Genomic DNA, 22176 nt, shown 5'->3' on the forward strand with positions numbered 1-22176 from the left:
GGCATTGCAGTGGTTCAGACATGAAGATGGAAGCCTGGCTCAGGAGGGGATGATGGAGACTGAGCCATCTGGCCACATGAGGGACATACTGAGAAGATAAGAACAATAGGACTGTCTAATGTATATGTTTCAGTGGAAAATAAGGTAACCATGGAGTAACATTCAGGTTTCAAACTTGTGCAATGAAATGGCTGTAGTGCCATTCAGAGAGGGAAAGATACCATGAAAAAGGATGGCATTAGGGTGAAGATGGTGAGTCATAATTTGGAAGGTGAAGTTTAAGTTGTCTTGGTAATATCAAAGATGTCAAGTAACTGGAAATATTCCTGTAGTTTTCAGAGCTAGAGAAACATATGTGGCCATCATTTGCATCTACAATATATGGTGACTGACTCTAAGGAATGAATTCCTTGCCTAGGGAAACAGAATTTAAATTGGTTGAAGCCATAAAAGAATCAAAGAGAGAAAAGCTAGAGATAATGGAGAAAGACATGATCGAGCGGCATTCAAGTAGATTCTAGACAGGATAAGGATGGAGTGTTTCATGAGAAAGCATGATAAATAGTGTAAGAAGTTTCTGGAAGGATTTTATGGGTACAGAGATCATCGTAAAGCTAAGAGATACTTGCTTTGGTAGAATGATGGGGGAAAGAAGTCAAAATACATGAATTGAGGGAATAAATTTAAGGCAAGGAAAAGAAGAGAGAGAAAAGTCAACTCTTGGCTGATAGCTAAAAGGATATGGTAGGCCAAGTGGTACCTGTTTGTAAGATGAAAAAAAATTAAGCATTTTGCTACAGCATTGGGAAGAATGCTTTTGAGAAAGTCAGGGAAGAAAGAAGGGGATTAGGGTGGGAGAAAAACAAGGAGGGAGGAGGGAGAATGTGTGAACAATGGTGTAAGGATAATTAATAAGGCAAGAATGTTGGGTGAAGGTGAAAGTTGTCTTCAGAGAGAAGGGAAATGGTGTGAATGATATAGCAATGCGGAGAAGGTGCATGCTAATGTATGCGTGTTTGAGACGGTGCAGTTCATAGTCATTGCAATGTCTCGGATTTTCTCTGTGGAATATGTGGTAAGAATATTTGCTGAGAAATGGAGAGAGGATAAAAGATTCAACAGTGAAACCACTGCTTGTGGCATGTGGGTGTACAGGTGAAAGATATACAGGACTTTATGGGAGTATAGTAGGTTCCCTTTTTAATACGCTTTTATTATTTGAGAGAGAGTGAGTAAGTTAGAGGGTTAGAGAGCTATAAACATTGATCATTTTCCTCCTGCATATACCCTACTGGGGATCAACCCAGCAACTCAGGAGTGTGCCCTAACCAGGAACTGAACCAGGGACCTCTTGGTTCATGGGTCAATGCTCAACCACTTAGCCACAGTAGGCGGGCACAGCAGGCTCCTTAAAATGGGAAAGAAGACTCAAGGGTTTAATGGTCGATGGAAGAGATGTGAGACTGTAAGTAAGAGAACTTTCTTTGTCTAAAAATCTGTAAAAAAGAACTTGCTAAATCCAAACCACTGGTGGTTCTTAGTAATCATTGCCATGAATTACTCCATGCAATGATGGCTTTTCCTTCCTGGTTTTACAGTGGATGGAGAGTGCTGAACATATCAGGCAGACTCCTTAAGTCTAAAATGCTAGCTAATACTTATTTCCATTTATTTCTTAAATATGTACATTATTCCCCCTGCTCCCTGGCATTTTTGCCTTTTTGTTGTGTGGTTGACTACAAGATAGAAGTGTAAGATAATGTGGGACGAATGGAATGGGAATCCCTGCTTCAGATAATTGATTCTTGCTAATTTAGCTAACCATGCATGACACAAGGCAGATGTTCAATAAGAGTGCTAATGTGTAAAAGTCAAGATGAACACAGTGCTAAGGAGTAAGAGCAAAATATATATTTTCTAACTGAGACCATTGCTAATGGTTAAGGAATCAAAGGGTAAATTCAGTGGAAGCCATCCTAGGGCATTACCTGCTGTATACCCATGTCATTCAGTGTGTTGGGCATGAGGTACTCTTTCAGTTAGTAAAGTGCTCTGGGAGCAATGCATGACCTTACCACACTGTGTCTAGGGGCATCCGACAGGAGTCCACTGGAAAGGGTGTGCTGCTCAGACTCTGCTTTGGTTTTCCTGACCCCTTCCCACCATTTCCTGTATTGTTGGTGGACCTACAGAGGCAAAGCATGTTCTGAGTCAGCTCTCTGAGAGCGGTAAGAATGGAAAGAGTCATGGGCGGGAGGTGGATAGTGGTACCTGCTGGTTGAGGAGACAATACACCAGGAAGATGAAGACACCCTGCAGGCTGTTGATGATGGTGAAGAGATAGGCAATGGCGAGAGCAGCTGGACCCACCTGCAGGATTCCCAGACACCACGTGCAGCCCAAGATGAAGAGCTGAGCTATCGCTTTAAATGTCAGCATCCTGGGGAGGAGGAGAAGAGAGGCCCATGGTGCACCCAGAGCAACAGAATCAAGGCCATTCTCATCTCCACCCAATGAATGCTCCTGCCTTCTCCTATGGGTGATGAGTTCACAGACAGTGTTGTGTTCAGCTTTGACCTTGACTGTCAATGATTCTTTACAATAGAAATGCTACTTGGGTCCAGAATGACATTTTGATTGAACTGAGTAGCGACACTTCATAATGTAAGTTTCAAAAAAAAATTCTGTAATGCTCCCTGATGATGCCTAATTTTATTCAACCAACATTACCAAGTGTGTTCAGTGCATCAAGCTGTGTTCTGGGGCCTGGGCAGTAAAAGCAACAGAGGCAAGATTTCTATTTTCATAAGGGTAACAGGCTATTCCAATGACTAACACAACGGAATAATGACATGCAAAATGTAGAAAGGACACTGGGGATGGAAGTGTAGAGGAGTTGTGGGAAGAGTCACAGATTTTCCTAAGGGCACACAGGTTCTCTGTACTTTTGTTGTAGGACTGCTGATAAAAGTCCTAAGAATGTTTATCAACCAACATCAATCCTTCCTGTGGCTGAGGGAGTTACAAAATGGGATTAGAGACAGAACATTGTGGCTGGGAAGTCAGCAGCCCACCACTGAGTCCAAGCTGGCTGCCATTGGAGGACAGCTGCATCTCTTTACTCTCGGTTCCCTCTGAAGACCCAGAGAAGGGACGTCAGGTCTTCCGAGGCACATGGATATGCCCTTCCGAGACACATGTCTGTGAGGTTGTCATCCTCTTCTCCATTTTACCTTGTATTCTTTTTTTTTTTTTTTTTTAAATATATTTTATTGATTTTTTTAGAGAGAGAAAGGGAGAGAGAGAGAGAGCTAGAAACATCAATGAGAGAGAGCCATTGATCAGCTGCCTCTTGCACACCCCCTACTGGGGATGTGCCTGCAATCAATGTACATGCCCTTGACCAGAATCGAACCCGCGACTCTTCAGTCCTCAGGCTGACCCTCTATCCACTGAGCCAAACTGGTTTTGGCTTACCTTGTATTTTTGAGGGTGGACACATCACTGTTGAGCGAAGAGAGTTTGCTTTTCAAAATCCAAAGGGTCATCAGAAAGAAAGCTAGATTGACCTTCAGGAAAACACACAAGGGTTAGTGAATACAATTTTAGTTTGTTATGTCTAGGCTAGCCTGTTCAAGAGAAATTCCACACTTACCGGTAAGTAGTTTTCATATTTAATAACAGTGCTAGAGCTTGTAGTTAAAAAAAAAAGTATTTTATTGATTTTTTCAGAGAGGAAGGTAGAGGGATAGAGAGCCAGAAACATCAATGAGAGAGAAACATCCATCAGCTGCCTCCTGCACATCCCCTACCAGGGATGTGCCGGCAACCAAGGTATAGGCCCTTGAACGGAATCGAACCTGCAACCCTTGAGTCTGCAGGCTGATGATGCTTTATCCACTGAGCCAAACTAGTCAGGGTGAGCTTGAAGTTTTAGGAGCGGTCTCAGAAAACCAAAGCAAACCCAAGACAACTCGGGAACATTCTTGCTCATGTCATCCTCCAGCCTCTTTATAAGTCTAATGACCCTCAGCTGAGTCTTAAGGACGCTCTGATGTCTTTACTCACAAAGATGATGGCGCAGACTGGACCAAGGAAGCTCCATATAAATCCCTTTTCCGGGTGGATCCAGCAGCTAAGAAAGGGAGAGAATTAAAAATGCATTGGTCCTTAGAAATGTAGAACAATTATGCAAATTCATTCATTAATTCATTCATCATGCAAATTATTAATTTATTTATCAGCAAACAATGAGTGTCTCTTCTGTGATAGGCTCTGTGGTTTGCTCTGAAGATACCCTTCTGATGAAAGGAAGCATGGCCTTCAATCCCACACATCTCACAGACACACAATTAGACCCCCTGCAACAAAACAAAAATGGGATTGCTCTATCCACTGAGCAAAACCAGCTAGGGCTGAGTTTTTTAACTTATGGCTTTTTTGAGTGGTAGCTCACATACTAAAACATTCACTCATTTAAACTGTATAGTTCATTGATCTTTAAAATATTCATAGAATTGCTCTAGCTTATTTGGCTCAGTGGATAGAGTATCGGCTTGCAGACTGAAAGGTCCCGGGTTCGATTCCAGTCAAGGACACATGCCCGAGATGCAGGCTAGATCTGCAGTAGGGGGCCTGCAAGAGGCAGCCAATCCATGATTCTCTCTCATCATTGATGTTTCTATCTCTCTCTACCTCTCCTTTCTTCTCTGAGATCAATAAAAATATATTTAAAAAATTTAGTGTTGGCGAAACCGGTTTGGCTCAATGGATAGAGCATTGGCTTGGGGTCTGAAAGGTCCCGGGTTTGATTTCGGTCAAGGGCATGTACCTTGGTTGCGGGCATATCCCCAGTAGGGGGTGTGCAAGAGGCAGCTGATCGATGATGACTCTCTCTCATCAATGTTTCTAACTCTCTATCTCTCTCCCTTCCTCTCTGTACAAAATAAATAAAATATATTTAAAAAAAATTTAGTGTTGTGCGATCATCACCACAATCTAACTTTAGAACATTTCCAACTTCTCCAAAAGAAACTCATCCCTACTGGCAGTCACTCCTCATTCCTGCTTCTATGTACCCACTGCTCAGCATGGCCCCACAGCACCATTAATCTACTTTCTGTCTCTATGGATTTGCCCATTTTGAACATAAATGGAATTGAACAATACGTGGTATTTTATGACTGGGTTCTGTCACCGAGCATGTTTTCAATCAAGGTTCATCCATGTTGCAGTATATTTTTTATGGCTGAATAATTTTTAAAAAATTATTATTATTATTTTTGTTGTTATTACTCACCCAATGATATTATTCTATTGATTTTTTTTGGGGGGGGATAGTGGAAAAGAGAGGGAAAGACAGAGAAATATTGATGTGAGAGAAACACATCAAATGGTTGCCTCCTTCATGCACACCAGACTGGGGCCAGGGAGGAGCCTGCAACCAAGGTATTAACCTAGGATCCTTTGGTCCCCAGGCTGATACTCTATCCACTTAGCCAAACCGACTAGGGCTGTCTTTTTATTTTAACTGTTTAACCTAATTGCAGTGAAGAAACATCTGATTTTGATGTTTTTGATTTTCATTTTCCTAATGACTGATGATGTTGAGCAACTTTTCATGCACTCACTGGTCATTTACATATCTTGGAAGAAATGTCAGTTCAAATCTGTCCATTTTCATTTTTTTATTTATTAAATTTTTTTAAAAAATATATATTTTATTGATATTCTACAGAGAGGAACAGAGAGAGATAGAGAGCCAGAAACGTTGATGAGAGAGAAACACGGACCAGCTGCCTCCTGCACACCCCCCACCGGGGATGTGCCCGCAAACAATATACATGCCCTTGACTGGAATCGAACCTGGAACCCCTCAGTCTGTAGACCGACGCTCTACCATTGAGCCAAACCAGTTTCGGCTTCATTTATTTATTTTTTATTTTATTTATTTAAATCTTAATTTTTAAAAATATATTTTATTGATTTTTTTTTACAGAGAAGAAGGGAGAGGGATAGAGGTTTAGAAACATTGATGAGAGAGAAACATCGATCAGCTGCCTCCTGCATACCCCTACTGGGGATGTGCCCGCAACCAAGGTACATGCCCTTGATTGGAATAGAATCTGGCACCTTTCAGTCCGCAGGCCGACACTCTATCCTCTGAGCCAAACTGGTTTCGGCTAAATCACAATTTTTAAAAATTGATTTCAGAGAGGAAAGGAGAGGGAAAGAGAGATAGAAACACCATGATGAGAGAGAATCATCAGTCAGCTGCCTCCTGCACACTCCACACTAGGGATCAAGCCTACAACCCAGCCATGTGCCCTGATATGGGATCAAACCCAGGACCCCCTGGTTTCCAGGTAAACACACCTTTGTTATACCTTTGCTATTTATGGAGAGTTATAGAGACATTCTTCTTAAGTATTATAAATTAGAAGGCCAGTGCATGACATTTGTGCACTGGCAGTGGGAGGGTGGGGTGTCCCTCAGCCCAGCTTGTGTCCTCTTGCAGTCTGGGACCCCTTGGGGAACGTCTGACTGCCGGTTTAGGCCTGCTCCCTAAGCCGGCAGACGGACATTCCCCAAGGGGTCCTTAGTACTGCCATGGAGGCAGGAGAGGTTCCTGCCACCATTGCTGCACTTGCCAGTTTTGAGCTTGGCTTCTGGCTGAGCGGTACTCCCCCTGTGGGAGCACACTGTTCAACAGGGGGCAGCTCCAGGGTTGAGCACCTGCCTCCTGGTGGTCAGTGCGCATCATAGCGACTGCTCATTCCGCTGTTTGGTCGATTTGCATATTAGCCTTTTTTTTTATATAGGGTAGCCATCAGAAAGATGCCCTAACCATCATCACTTATTATCTCTATTCATATGATCTGTCATAAGCAGAATGCTATGTTGGTTCCACTAAGACATGGTCATGGTGAAGAAGAAAGAGAAACGGGAATTTGCCCTTACCGAGCAGGTGTTCCATAAAGGTGAGGCCTGGACGCTGCAGAAATGGCCACAATCACAGCTGGGGCTCCGTAGCCCACAGGGAACATGAACTTCTTCATGAACCTGCTCACCCCGGAGTAGTTGACCACCGTCAGGTTGCGTGTGGTGAGAAAGAGGTGCAGGCCCTCCAGCAGCGTCCAGGTGAAGGAGGCCAGGTAGAGATAGTGTAAGGCACCCGCGATGACGGCGCACAGCACCTGGGGGAGGAGTGAGAGTCACCAGGTGTAATTATCAGGGTGGAGCATGGCCCCAGGACCTCTCCTATACCTTGCCATTTGGAAGAACTCTGCTGTATGTGAAGGAGTTCTCCAAAGAAGGTGTGATTTCTAGATGGGTCAGTCCATGTAAAATTGGCTACTTACCCCTCCAACCTTCCCCAAACTCAAAGTCATTTTATTAACGTGTCCAATGCTAGTGTATTCCTCATTGCATTGTCAAGGCATGCATCCTTTGGGACAGTGTCAGTACCTTGTTCTCTGTTCTGTCGATGGCCGTGAGGAAGAGCAGGTGGGCCAGGAAGAGGCAGAGCGAGAGCTGCAGGTGGAGTGAGGTGCTGGTGTTCTGGATGGCTTTGCACAGCAGGAAGGTGAGGGCCGCCAGGAGGAGGCACAGCAGAGAGAGGCTCAGCCCCACGTAGGTGATCACAGCCAGGGCGGGATCCTCCTCCTGGGACCCAGCAAAGAGAGAGAGCTGTCACACTCTCCTAATCTGGGTTAATGGCCCTTCTACCATTTTCAGTTTTGGGCACGTTACAACACAATCAGGAGTGGAGGAGCCAGGTAAATTTGTGATGTTTATGGATACTGTTAGAATTCTAGAGGGTTCTGAACTGATTGATTCAGACCCTGTACACATTGAGGGATAAGAGAGTCCTCATTCCAGACCAAGCCCTGGAAATCATAGGCTTGATTTTCCTTCACGACTAAGCTTACAGGTTATCATGTGAGAGTCACAGCGGCACACGGCTCCATGTTGAGCATCACCCTCCATCCCCAGGAAGTGATACTGTGTGACAGAGTCTGTATCCGGAGACTCGATGTCCAGGGTTCAACTTCCCACCTTGGACTTACTCACCTCATCCCTGCAACACCTGTTCCTTATAGATTTAGATCCTTGGTTAAAGAAGGAAAAGTACTGATGATGGTGGTAGCTTAAAATGAATATTTCCAGCCGAATTTTTTATTATTTATTTAAAAAATATATTTGTAATGATTTCAGAGAAGAAGGGAGAGGGAGAAAGAGAGAGGGAGGGAGAGAGAGAGAGAGAGAGCTAGAAACATCAATTATGAGAGAGAATCATTGATTGGCTGCCTCCTGCACACCCCCTATCCCCTACCAGGGATTGAGCCTGCAACCTGGGATTGTGCCCTTGACCATGATGCTCTTGTGCCCTTGACCATGTGCCCTTGGGATTGTGCCCTTGACCATGTGCCCTTGACTTATGCTGATGCTCTAGTCACTGAGCCAAAGTGGCTAGGGTTCCTGCCTATTTTTTAAAGATTAAAAATTTTCCTGCCTGATTTTTCAAATTATCTTAAATCTATAAGGGGATAGTTTTAAAAAATTAATTTTAGTGTAAGTAGGTGAGAGAGAGAAAGAGGGATGGCGAGAGAGAAAAACAGAAATGTGAATATGATAAAGGAAATGGAGGACAGCAATCCTCAGATGAGATGCTTGTGTATGACCCTGACTGGACAATCTAGCTGCACCATGTTTATTTGTTGACCCACATCAATTGAAGAATAATAAATTATGTGTGTTATTTTTTTTAAGTGCAACATGCATGGGAATTTATTACAACACAATAGATAGTGAACAAAGTCCCTTCTCAAGGCTTTCACCTGCACATCATAGTGGGTCATGAGGACAGCAAAGCTGCTGAGGTGGCTGCATTGGCAGGTGGTGCTGGTGTCTCCGGTGCCCACCATCCAGCAGCCTTTGGTAGACCAATGACCACTTTCGTTCTGGCCAGGCTCCCAGAAGACACAGAACACCTTCTGCCTTGGGTCTGGGGTCATTGACTGTAGGAACAGGGCAAGGTGTGAGCTGGTGGTTCTGGTGCTCAGATATGCTGACCCAAATCCTGCTGGTGATGGGCTTTCCTAGAAAGATTATGCACCCGTGGGAGAGCCCCTGACACCCAAGACTGTGTCCAGGACTCGGGCCTCTTCCACAGCCCTGTTTCACCAGCACTCACGTGGTTGAAGACCAAGGTGACTGGGGAGCTGAGGTTCTGAGTGTCCTTATTGCTCACAAAGATGGAGATGACATCTGAGAGCAGTTCGGGGGAGACTTTCTTCAACCGGCTCTTGTGTGGCTCATTCAGAGCTGACTGCTTCTCAGTTTCCAGGACCAGGGGGGCCCCAACCAGCAACTTGCCCATCCCTGGAGAGGAGAAAAGGCCCACCACAGAAGGGCCTACAGACCAGGACAAGGTTGACATCTTGGTGTGTCCCAAAGGCCCACTTCCTTCTGGGATGCATTTTTTCCTTTGACCCACCACAGCCCATAATTCCCTTAATATTTAATTCTCTGTCACATTCTTTTGTGTCTTGTTCCACTGTGAAGTCTCATTGACCTTCTCTCCAGATCCATCATTACCTGAGCCACCTGATCTCTGCACCACATCCCAGTTCACCAGCATCATTGCCTGATTAATACTCAGGGTGACATTCTTGTCTCCTTCCTCCTCCACATCCAGGAACAGTTCTATGAATTGTAGGAGTTACATAAGGGAGTTAGATTAGTAACTGTGCCAGCATTTGTAGCTATAATACCATTATTATGTATAGATATCATATATATATATACACACACACTAGTGACTCAGTGCACAACATTAGTGCAGGGGTTGGGGGTGTACCTTAGCTCAGCCTGCACCCTCTCCAATCTGGGACCCCTTCGGGGATGTCTGACTGCCGGTTTAGGCCCGATCCAGACACCGGACATCTGTTTGCAATCTGGGACCCCTGGCTCCTAACTGCTCACCTGACTGTTTGCTTGCCTGATGGCCCCTAATCACTCTGCCTACCAGCCTGATTGCCCCCAATGGCTACCAACTTTTGGCCTGATCACCCCTAACTGCTCCCCTGCTGACCTGCTCACCCCCAATTGTCCCCCATGGTGGCCTGCTCTACCCCAACTTCCCCCCTCCCCCCCACGCCGATGGCCTGATTGCCCCCAACTGCCTTCCCTGCCAGAGAGCTTGTCCCATTTGCCTCCCCTACCAGCCTGGTTGCCCCCAACTACCCCTCTCCCCCACCAGCCTGATCATCCCTAACCATCTCTGCTTCCTCAGCCCCACCACCATGGCTTTGTCCAAAAGGACATCTGGAAGGTCTCCAGGTCTAATTAGCATATTACTCTTTTATTAGTATAGACTAATGGCCCGGTGCACAAAATCCGTGCACAGGGGAGGGGTGTCCCTCAACCCAGTTGCACCCTCTCCAATCTGGGACATCCTTCTTGCAATCTGCAGCCTCTGGCTCCTAACTGCTCACCTGCCAGCCTGCCTGATCTCTGCCTGCTGGCTGATCAACTGCCCCTTTTCTGGCCTGATCATTCCTAACTTCACTCCACTGCTGGACTGATTGTCCCCATCTGCCCTCCCTGCCAGCCAGATCACCCCCAATTGAACCCCCACCGGCCTGCTCATCCCCAACTGCCATCCTCCACTGACCATCTTGCCCCCAACTGCCCCCCCTGACAGCCTGTTCACCCCTACCTGCACACCCCCGCTCCCCGCTGCCTGCTCACCCCCACTGCATTTCCCCTGCCGTCCTGCTCACCCCCAACTGCCCCTGCCACTGTCCTGCTCGCCCCCAACTGCTCCCCCCACCACCAGCCTGAGCGCCCCTAACTGTCTCTGTCTTGGCTCCACCACCATGGCTTTGTCTGGAAGGATGTCTGCAAGGTCTCCCAGCATATTATCATTTTATTAGTATAGATTTTGTTTCACTATATACAAAATGTTATCTGTAATATTATTATAGGTATACCAAATAATGTCATATATATTCTATATAATAAAGAGGTAATAGCAAGTTGACAGTCACTCCAACACACAAGATGGCCGCTCCCATCTGGTCAAAGATGGCTGCCCCATATGGACACAAGATGGCCACCACAAGATGGCCAGCAGGGGAGGGCAGTTGAGGGTGATCAGGCCTGAAAGAGAGGACAGTTGGCAGTGATCAGGCCAGCAGGAGAGGGAAGTTAGGGGTGACTGGGCTGGCAGAGGAGGGCAGTTGGGGGCAATGAGGCCTGCAGGTGAAAGACAGTTGGGGGAGAACCAAGCCTGCAGGACAGGGCAGTTGCGGGGGGCAGCCCTGCATGGGTGGGCAGCTGAGGGGGACCAGACCAGCAGGGGAGGACAGTTAGGGGAGACCAGGCAGGCAGGGGAAGGCAGTTGGGGGTGACCAGGACAGCAGAGGAAGGCAGTTAGGGGCAATCAGGTTCGTAGGAGAGCAGTTAGGCTTTGATCAGATTAGCAGTGAAGTGGTTAGGGGAAATCAGGCAGGCAGGCAGGCTAGTGGTTGGGACCAAGCAGTCCTGGATTGTGAGAGGGATGTCCGACTATCCATTTAGGCCCAATCCTGGTGGGATTGGGCCTAAACGGGCAGTTGGACATCCCTTGAAGGGTCCCAGATTGGAGAGGGTGCAGGCCAGGCTGAGGGACATACCTCCCCCCCACCTGCATAATTTCATGCACCGGCCTCTAGTATTATAATAAGACACATATTTTATATATGTAATAATGATATGTATACCAATCTGAATTTTCAAAGGATTATCAGAGAAGCTACAAATTATATAAACTGAATGAAATAAAAAAACTTCCTACAGACCCATGAACTATAAAAGTAACTGAAGAAGTAGAATCTGAACAGACCTGTTATAAGTAAGAAGATCAAATCTGTAATCAAAACTTTCTAAGTGAAAAGTTCAGACCTGAATTCAACTAACCACTTAAAGAAAAGTTAACACAAATTCTTATACACTCCTAAAAAATAGAATGAAAAGGAACACTGAATAATTTTATGAGGCTACAATTACTCTAAAAACCAAACTAGAAAAAGATATCAAAAGAAAACAAAAATCTCTAGACCATTAACTCTTATGAACATAGACTCAAAAATCTTCAACATAATATTAGGAATAAAGTTATCCAAAAAAGGCATAAGACTTGTCCACTGAAAACTACAAAATATTGTTAAAGAAATTTAAAAACCCTAAACAAATGGAAAGGTATCCTGTGACTATGAATTGGGAGACTTAATATTTTAAACATGGCAAGATTCCCAAAAGTGATATGCAGATTCAATGCAATACTAACAATATTCCAAAAGCATATATATATGTATTTTTGCAAAAATGGAAAAGCTCATCCTAAAATTCATATGGTATTGCAAGAGGCCCTAATATCCAAACAATATTGAAAATGAAAAACAAAAGTTGGAGAACTCAAACTTCCGGATTTCAAAATTTATTACTAGTGGCTGATGAACAAGAACAGACCCAGAGATAAGGAGCCCTGGGTCAGACTGTTGGACCTTAAAGAGAGAATGAGGATAAAAGGGAGAGGATAAAATGCCCGATCCCACCAGGACTGGGCCTAAATGGATAGTCGGACATCCCTCTCACAAGGACTTGTGTACATACATATGAGCCTAACCAGTGGTCAAGGACAATAGGGGGTTGGGGGCATGAATGGGGAGGGGTAGGGGATTAGAATGGGGGGTTTAGGACAAATATGTGATACCTTAATCAATATAGAAAAAAAAACAAACCCCAAAACAAAAAAAAAACCCTAGTACACTAGTATACAATAACCAGAGCAGTATGGTACTACCGTATGAGTAGACACATAAACCAACAAAATAAAATTGAGAGTCCAGAAATAAACCCATTCATTATGGTCAACCAGTTTTCAACATACCCTTCAATGAGGGAAAGAATAGTCCCTTCAGTAAATGGTCTGTGCATAGCCAGATGCCCCAGCACAAGCGAAGAAAGGAAGATGGACTCACTCCTCACACAATACAGAAAAATTGGATCAAAATGGATCAAAGACCTACACTTAAGAGCTACAAATAGAGCAGTTAGGCCCAGGCCCTGTAGTTCAGTGATTGACCCAGGAACCAAGAGACAGCCTCCTCCCCCTCCTGTTTGATTCCTGGACAGGCCACATGCCTGGGTCGCAGGCTCTGTCTCTTGTGGGGGTGTGCAGGAGGCAGCCAATCAATGATGTTTCTCTCTTTCTGTTCCCCTCCCTCCCACTTTCTAAAAAATTCAATAAAAACATTAAAAATAAAATAAAAATAGAAGTTAGTAGAAAACACAGGAGTAAATCTGCATGACCTGGGATTTGGCAATCAATACTTAGATATGACACAAAATGTATAACAAAAGAAAAAATAAATAAAACGGGCTTTATAAAAATTCCACACATCTACTTAATAATCTGCTTGCTATGTAATAATGCAAAGAAAGTGCAAAGAATTTATAGGATGGGAAAACATATTAGCAAATCACTTGTCTCATAAGGGTCTACTAGCAAATACTATGTAAAGAACACTTAAAACTAAATAACAAAAAGCCAAACAGCCCAATTAAAAAGTAGGCAAAGGACTTGAACAGACATTTACCCAAGAAAGATACACAATGTTCAACAATCAATTGAAAAGATATTAAATATAATCATTTGGAAAATGTAAATCAAAACCCTAATGCAAGCATGTCAAACTCAAAGGCTAACATAGGCCAATTAAACAAGGTTTAAGTTTATGTGGGCCGCAAAAAAACCCCAAAAACTTCAATTTTCAAAGTATAATAGCATTAATACATGTCAAGCAGGTTATTTTTACTTCAGAGCAAAAATATTCCAATTTCCACTTTTCTTGGAAATTTTGATGTTTGTCACCAATTTTCCATTTAGTTTTACTACCACTTGATTTTCATAGGGACATACTGAATGCAAAGGGCTGAAATAAATGATTAATCATTAACATAAAATAATAGAACATTTTTAATAAAAATCAATATTTTTCCTTGAACATTAGCTTACCAGACTCTGAATAACAGCACAAATTAATAGGCTTAACACAAGTAAACCAATTTTTCTTGTTGTCTGAAAGCAAAATATTTCCTGTTGTGCACACCAAACAAGTCAGTAAAAGACTAATGACTTGGCAATCGGCTGCTAAAATATTCGCTGCTGGTGTCAGTGGGGAGAAAAGGTGTGCCTGTGTGTAAGGCGTGTAAGGGAAATGAATGCAACACGATTATAGTAATCAGTCATTAGCAAACGTTGTAGTTCGTTATTAATCATTATGTATAACAGGATATTGTAAAAATTAGGTTACAAAATTTTTATTAAAACTTTTTTTTTTTTTAAGAACCACTATGTTGGCTGAGCCACAAAAATATTCGTTGAGGGCCACATGTGGCCTGTGGACCGAGAGTTTGACATGCTTGCCCTAATGAAATATCACCTGACACATGAGAAAGGCTTTAATAAAACAAAAATAAAATGGAAGTAAGATGTTTTGCTGGGCATGTAAAGAGTGGAATCCTCACACATTGCTGGGGATGGAGGACACAGCCATTTTGGAAATCTGTTTGGTGGCTTCTAAAGTTTGGACATATAATTAGCATATCACTCAGCAATTCCACTCCTTCATATGGGCCCAAAGAAGCGAAACAGTTATTCATACAGAAATGAGTACACCAACATCATAAAAGTCAAAGGGTGGCAACAATCCAATGTCCATAAATGGATGAATGGATAAACAAAAGGTGGTGTATACATGCAGTGGAATAGTGTTCAACCATATGATATATGCTACCACATGGTTGACCTTGAAAACAGTATGCTACGTGAAAGAATCTAGACTATAAGGTCATGTATTGTATGATTCTATTTATATGAAATGCACAGAATCGGCTAATGCATGGAGACAGAAAACATAAATTCTTGATAAGGACTGAGGGAGGTAGAAATGAGAAGTTCACTTCTCTGGTGATGAAAACATTTTATAAATAGAGGTGGTGGCCTGGCAGGTGTGGCTCAGTGGTTGAGCATCAACCCATGAACCAGGAGGTCATAGATGGATTTCAGATCAGGACACATGCCTAGCTTTCTGGCTCAATCTCCAGTGCAGAAGGCAGCCACTATTAAAAATATATATATTTAAAAGTATTTTTATTGATTTCAGAGAGGAAAGGAGAGGGAGAGAGAGTCAGAAACAAGACAATGAGAGAGAATTATTGACTGGCTGCCTCCTCCATGACCCCCATTGGGGATCAAGCCCACAACCCAGGAACGTGCCCTTGACTGGAATCAAACCCAGAACCCTTCGTCCATAGGCCAATGCTCTATCCTCTGAGCATAACCAGCTAGGGCTAAATACATTTAAAAATATATTTTTTATTATTAAGAGTATTACAGATATCTGCCATTTTCCCCTCCTTTACCCGCCTCCTCCCAGCCCCTACCCTCACTTCCCAGGTTTCCCTACCCTATTGCCCATGTCCATGGGCTACGCATATAAGTATATAGGTTCTTTGGTTGATCTCATCATTGATGTTTCTATTTCTCTTTCCCTCGCCCTCTCTCTGAAATCAACAAAAACATATTAAAAAGAAAAGAAACAGAGGTTATAGCTGTACAACTCTGAATATATTAAATGCCACTGAATTGTACACTTTGATTAAAATGGTTGAAATTATGTTATGTGAAATTCACCTCAATAAAACAAATCACTTAAATATTAGATAATGTTAAATTGTATTCCTCCAAATTTAATAATTTGTTTTCTTTTAGGCCATTTCTATTTTATCTAATTTACTTATTACTAGAGGCCTGGTGCATGAAAATTCATGCACTGGAGTGGGGGGTCCCTCAGCCCGGCCTGCCTCCTCTCACAGCCTGAGAGCCCTCAGGGGCAGGAGGTGACCCGGTGATCATGGGATGGTGACACCCCATCACATCTCTGCTGCTGCCACTGCTGGCAGTGCAAGCATCGACTGGGTCTGGTTACCTGAGCCTCAGGTGACCCTGGACAGCTGGGAGACTCTGAAGGCAGGAGCATGGATCGCCTTGCTGTGCACCTGCTGCCCTGGTGGAGCTGAGGGGACTGGGTGCTGCCATCTTGTAGCGGTGAGTGCTACTGTCTTTGAGGTCATGGCCTTCAATTAGCATATTCCCTCCTTATTGGCTGTGGGCGCTGGCATCTCTGTGACGGTGTGGGGTTCCACCAGCATATTCCCTCTTTGTTAGATGGGATAATTATTTCATTTGCTGATAATTTATATTACAATGAGAATGTGTAGTATTGATAACTTTTTCCATTTGCTTTTGATCTTTTATCTTTTTTTAAAAAAATACATTTTATTGATTTTTTTTTTTTTTTACAGAGAGGAAGGGAGAGGGATAGAAAGGTGGAAACATCCATGAGAGAGAAACATTGATCAGCTGCCTTCTGCACAACTCCCACTTGACTGGAATTGATCCCGGAACCCTTGATTCCCCAGGCTGATGCTCTATCCACTGAGCCAAACCAGTTTTGGCAGATCTTTTATCTTAATATGTTCATGAGAGTAACAGGGAGGTACAGTCAGCTCTAGTGCAATGGGAAGAGGAATGCAGTGAGGAACAGGCAGAGCAGGGCCTGGGGACAGGCGGGGTTACTTGCCTGTTCCTTCATTGGTCCTGAAGGTCAGTGGCCCATTGGGCAAGGCCTTGCTCAGCTCTCTAAGGATCTGCTCCTGGCCAGTGAGCAGGATAGTGGCCACAGAGTGCTGCTCTGAACGAGGCAGGGTAAGCAGGTCCCCCGAGGTATTCAGCAGTTTATCCACCTCCTGTATGATGCTCTTGGGGGGAATGGAAACACAGAACCAGTGGATTTGTGCCAGAGAAGCTTCAGGAAGACCCTGACGTTCAGCTTCTGAGAACAGACCCTAGAACCTGTCAATTTGGGGACAAAGGTGGTATCGGATAGGATTCCCCGGGCCTTTGCTAGTGCAATCGCCACTGAAAGTTCAAACCCTGGTCAAGACTACCAAGGACAATGCAATTCCAGTGGCCAGAAACAAGAGGAAAGGTGTTAGTGGCTCTAGCAGAGAGTACAAATACATAGTATGCTCTTCCCACCCACCCTGGGAGAGTGGGGCCTCACAGCATGGCACCATTGGTGTTGGGGTCAGTCTCCTTACCAAGGGGTCCTCGGGTCTCTATGGGATGCCTGCACCTGCCTCCCCTGGGTCCTGTCCTTACCTGGATGGTGTTATTGGACAAGGCAGGCTTGAAGTCTCTGACCAGCTCCTGGACTTTTTCAAAGAAGTGAGAGAGACTCTGGGGAAAGAGATGCGGCTTTAGAGACCCACATGTGTGGGTGGGGGAGTGTGGTGCAATGGGTGGACAGTGGGCTGAGTGGAAGTATCTTGCCTTCTATTGCCAGCTGGAGTCACTCACCTGGCTCTTGATTCCAGGAGGTGTGGTCCAGTTAGGGAAGGACATCTCTGCAGGGGACAGGACAGCAGTCCATTAAGTAGGGTCTGGGGTCAGAGCAGCTATCTTCACACTGAGTAGTCCTCTGTTTATTCAGGACTCTGAGCCCCTCTTCTCTCTGTGCCCCAACCCCTTCCCCCTACGCCTTGGCTGGAGGTGATGACACCTGGTGACTGCACACCCCTGAGTGGGGGACGCAGGGATTATGGGAAGTGGGCAGAGGCCTGACACACAGCAGGTGAGCCCCACACAGAGGTGCAGGTCGTAAGCTATTAGACACCTTTCTCCCGGTGAGTAATTAACTGCTGCCTAGGGTCCCCCAGGAGCCTTCCCCTTGGTACCCCAGTTCCTTCTGCAGGACCCCAGATCTCCTCCCATTTAGTCTCAGAGAAGGGAAGCCTGGCGCAGCAGGTGCCCCCAGCATTCATTGTGCTGGGTTTGTGTGGCTGCCCGCGAACATGTGATCAGGTGGTTTGAGTTGTGGATTCAGGGGAATGTGGGATCTGAACTCCAAACCTTGTTCACAGACGGTGTTGTTTGGACCATTGGGGGACCCAGGAACCGGCTTCCAGCCAGGGCGGCAGCGGCACTCATAGCTGCCCTGGTTGTTGTTGCATTGGGTGGATGGGTGGCAGGCGTTCTGCACGGAGGTGCATTCATCCACATCTGAGGACAAAGCCAGAGCATCAGGCCCTCCCTCCACTCCTTGGTAGCATCCTACCTGCCTCTTCTCTCAAATTCCTTAGCAGTTCACACCGAGGACACCCCACTCCATCCTGCTTACCATGACCTGGCCTGACAGGATACAAACTTGTGGTGACATTTTCCACTCAGAGCGCCCCTGCAAGGTGGACAGGGCATGGCTGTGTGTACAAGTGCAATCCCAGGCTGTGTCCCCACCTGTGGGCAGGATGGACTGGGGAGGACCTGTGATGGACCTCTAACCAGGGAGGCTGCCACACTGATAGCTCCCACGTGTGATGCTGTGGGCTTTGGGCTGTGGCACTGCTGCGCCCAGAGTTGCACTCCTGTCCTTATTGTAACAGAATGTGATGCTCAGCCCTACCAGGTCCAGGTTGCCCCTCCTCACTGCCTGCCTTGGGCACACACCATTGCTGACAGTGCTGCCCCTTCTCTGCCAAAGCTGCTTATGGCAGCGGCCTTTCACATGGCTCAGCCAAGGAAAGAAGATGTGGTTCCCTGATGGGATCTGAACTCCGAACCTTCACAGACGGTGTTGATTGGGCCATTGGGGGACCCAGGAACCGGCTTCCAGCCACGGGGGCAGCGGCACCGATAGCTGCCCACTTTGTTGATGCAGTGGGTGGTTTTGTGGCAGGGGTTTTGCCCCGAGGTGCATTCATCCACATCTGAGGACAAACCAGAGAGAGTGTCAGGCCATTTCTCCACTCCCTGCGAGCAACGCTCCTGCCCATTCTCTCAAATTACATTGAGGATACTCTATTAAACCCTGCCTAAAACCCTCCCAGCCTGACATGTACAAAGTTGTGCTGACATTTCCATTGTAAAAGCACCATGCACAAAGTTGTGCTGACATTTCCACTGTAAAGGGACCATAAGCCCAGATCCCTCCTGCAAGGTGGACAGGGAAGGACTGTGTGGGTACAAGTGCCACTCCAAAGCTGTGCCCCCACCTGTGGGGCAGGATGGACTGGGGAGGACCTGTGATGGACTTCTAACACAGCACTCATAGCCATCTGAGTTGTTATTGTATTGGGTGGATTTGTGGCAGGGATTTTTGTGTGTGTGTTTTCTAAAAAACTATATATTTTTATTTTATGGAGAGAGGAAGAGAGAAGAACAGAGACATAGAAACTTCTATTGGCTGTTTCTTGTACACCCTCTACTGGGAATGGAGCCCACAACCTGGTCATGTGCCCTGACCAGGAATTGAATCAGTGACCTCTTGGTTCATGAATAGATGCACAACCACTAAACCCCATTGGCCAGGTCTGTGGCAGGGTATTTGCCCAGGTACATTCATTCACACCTGAGGACAAAGCTAGAGCTTCAGGCCCTCCCTGCACTTCCTTCTCTTTGCCTGAGGATCCCACCATTAGTACACATGCCACCACCTGGTAACCTTCAAATTCTCCTTCAAAGCTCATTACGGTGGCCTCATTATGGACATGACAGGGACCATAGTGTCCAGTTTATAGGTGGCAAATCCAGGAGGGAAACTGAGTCATGAGGGCTGAACTTCCTGACCAAGGACTCCTGCCTACTCCCTCCTGAGGGCTGCTCTGGGTCCTCTCCTGGGAACCAGAAGTCGCACCTCTGGCCTAACTCACATGGGACTTGTCATCACTTCCTGCCAGTCCGGGGATGCCATCAGGGGATCAGAGGGGCACCTTCACCACGCCAAGGAACGATGAGGAAAGGAAGGGTTGGGGTGCTCACAGGGGTCCAGAAGGAAACTCCAGGCCCAGAAGATCCTGCCACCACCTGCTCTGTGACTTTTCAGGGAGGCAAGTCCTTGCCCAGAGTCTTATTAGGCCTTCGGCATTTCAGAAACCTGAGAATCTTCTCCTGTCTCCTGGGGCTGCAGGACCTGCATTGGATCCTTCAGCACTCCATCCAGTCCAGCCTCACGGCCTCCTGCCGGGCCTCTACCTCTGCACAGCTTCGGGTCCTCCGAGTTCGGCTCAAATCCTGGCAGGTACGTGCAGGTGTAGCTGCCAGGGGTGTTGACACAGTTACTTAGGCTTTTACAGATTCCGGGGTTCAGACATTCGTCCATGTCTGCAACAGTGTGGTGGATGCCTGCAGCCATGGGCAGCCTTCAAGCCTGGAAGTCAGCCATGTTTCCTGCCATGGAAGCATCTGGAAGGTCTCACTGCCTCCTGCCAGCTGAGTGGTGCCTTTTCTAGTTCACATGAAGGTATCCTGTGGGTAAGGATGGTGGCCTAGACGCTCTGTTGTCCAGATGTGGCCAGAAGCGGCCTACATCCTCCCTCGGACTCTCTCTACCATCACCTCCTCCCCGGGCAGCTCCCAGCTAGGGCAGGGGCAGCACCGCCACCTGGGTCCCAGCCTGAGGACTCAGGCAAAGGCCAGGCTGGGCCTCCTTGGAACCAAGAGGTGCTGCGGGCCTGAGCAGGCTTGTTTCGGTGTCCTTGATCCTGACTCCTCCGGGGGTGCTGTTGGCTGAGCTCTCCTTGGATCCTGGTGTCTCTGGTGAGACAGCGCTCTCCCATCCACACGACTTCTGAGACTCCAGCCCATGGAGAGAGACCGAGAACCAGCCCTGAGCCTGACCTCTCGCAGACAAGGCTTTTAGGCCGGGGCCCAGAACGTGAACATGATGCCAGGCAGGCCAGGGCCACCTCGACAGTGGGTGCCAGGCCATGAGGGCAGTGGGTGTCATGTCCAGCCATGCAGTCTTGGGGTGTGAAGGTGTCCCTTCTGACCCCCCTGAAGGCATCCCCGGGACTGGCAGGGAGTGATGAGAATTCACATGTGAGCAAGGCCATGTGGGCTAGGGCTGGGTGCCTGGAGAGGGGCACAGGGGCTGATGGGTAAAGAGTGGCAGGAGTGTTTGTCATCTGGCTCCTTGTACTCCCACCAGGGACACAGACCTGTGGGCCTGGCCAGAGGGGCTCAGCCTCCATCTTCAGTCCCACACTGGTATGGGCCCCATGGCATCTGGGTTGATCTCCTCAGGAGAGGATTGAGGCTGCGGCAATGGTCCCTGATGACACCTGATTTCAGGCTCTTCTGTCCCAGCAGGGCGGGCCTGTGGACCCGCTCAGAGCCTCCAGGATTCCCCGCTCAGCCTCCTGCTCCTCTCTCTGTGTGAGTCCTTGTTCTGCCTGACCACTGCTGGCCCCATCTACCTGCGGATGCCTGAAGCCCCTTTCTGGCTCCCCTGCAAAGTGAGCCGAGCCTGGTGATGAGTGCAGGCCTGCTCCTCCTGGGTCTCCGGTTATGAGATGGGCCAGGTCAGCTATTCTCTGAGCAGCCACCCTGGGGCATGGTCCCCTGTGATGTCCAACTCAGAGAGGGTGTATGAAGTTAGAAGGGGAGGAGAAATGGCTGCCAGATAGGCAGACCTGTGGGACACCTCATCCCAGAGCCAGATTGGAAATACAACTAAGTTAGAACATTCACCTGGAATTACCAAGTGAGGTCCAGCGGAGGATGTGACTTATAACAGGAAGAAAGTAAACAATTAGAGACAGGCAGGAAGGGGGAGTTTGTGAGAGGAGGGGAGCTGAGCGAGGAGGGAGAACTGTGTTACAAGAGCATACAATGGAGCAAGATGGTCTCTTCAATAAATGGTGTTGGGAAAACTGGACAGGCACAAACAAAAAAATGAAGCTAGACCACCAACTTACACCATACACAAGAATAAACTCAAAATGGATAAAAGACTAAAATGCAAGATGTAAAACCATAAAAGTCCTAGAAGGAACTATAGGCACCAAAATCTCAGACAAAAATGAACAAAAATAGACCTGGAGACATAGAAGCATGGTTTAGACTGTTGAACCTCAGAAGGAAGGCAGGGGAGGTGGGTGGAAAGAGATCAACCAGTGGAGTTATGCATAAACATAATCTGGGGACACAGACCATGAGGTGGTGAGGACCTGGAGGGCGAGGGGATGTGGGAAGGCTGGAAGAGGTCAATGGTGGAAAAAGGGCAC

The 22176-nt window shown here is 46.4% G+C and overlaps 2 protein-coding genes across 2 annotated transcripts in view; both read right to left on the reverse strand.

The window, feature by feature from the left end:
* The window catches only part of LOC311623595 (adhesion G protein-coupled receptor E2-like), a 236445-nt gene that overhangs the window by 154175 nt on the left and 60094 nt on the right, over positions 1 to 22176 (reverse strand). Inside the window, exons 5-6 of the mRNA XM_084885874.1 lie at positions 20144 to 20272; positions 18733 to 18879 (exon numbers count right to left, since the gene is read on the reverse strand). Coding sequence (XP_084742000.1) covers positions 18733 to 18879; positions 20144 to 20272 — 276 coding nt within the window. The remainder of the gene's footprint in view (positions 1 to 18732; positions 18880 to 20143; positions 20273 to 22176) is intronic.
* On the reverse strand, positions 1379 to 17518 carry LOC311622590 (adhesion G protein-coupled receptor E2-like; the record flags this gene model as incomplete). The annotated part of the gene is made up of 13 exons (XM_084883841.1): positions 1379 to 1408; positions 2076 to 2186; positions 2272 to 2440; positions 3478 to 3569; positions 4069 to 4135; positions 6961 to 7196; positions 7468 to 7665; positions 8841 to 9020; positions 9197 to 9417; positions 9601 to 9708; positions 16695 to 16872; positions 17276 to 17353; positions 17474 to 17518. The coding sequence occupies 13 exons, from the start codon at positions 17516 to 17518 to the stop codon at positions 1379 to 1381; spliced, it is 1713 nt and encodes a 570-aa protein (XP_084739967.1).

This window comes from Pipistrellus hanaki (assembly GCF_964339955.1).
Source record: "Pipistrellus hanaki genome assembly, chromosome: 5".
NCBI classification, from domain to species: Eukaryota; Metazoa; Chordata; class Mammalia; order Chiroptera; family Vespertilionidae; genus Pipistrellus; species Pipistrellus hanaki.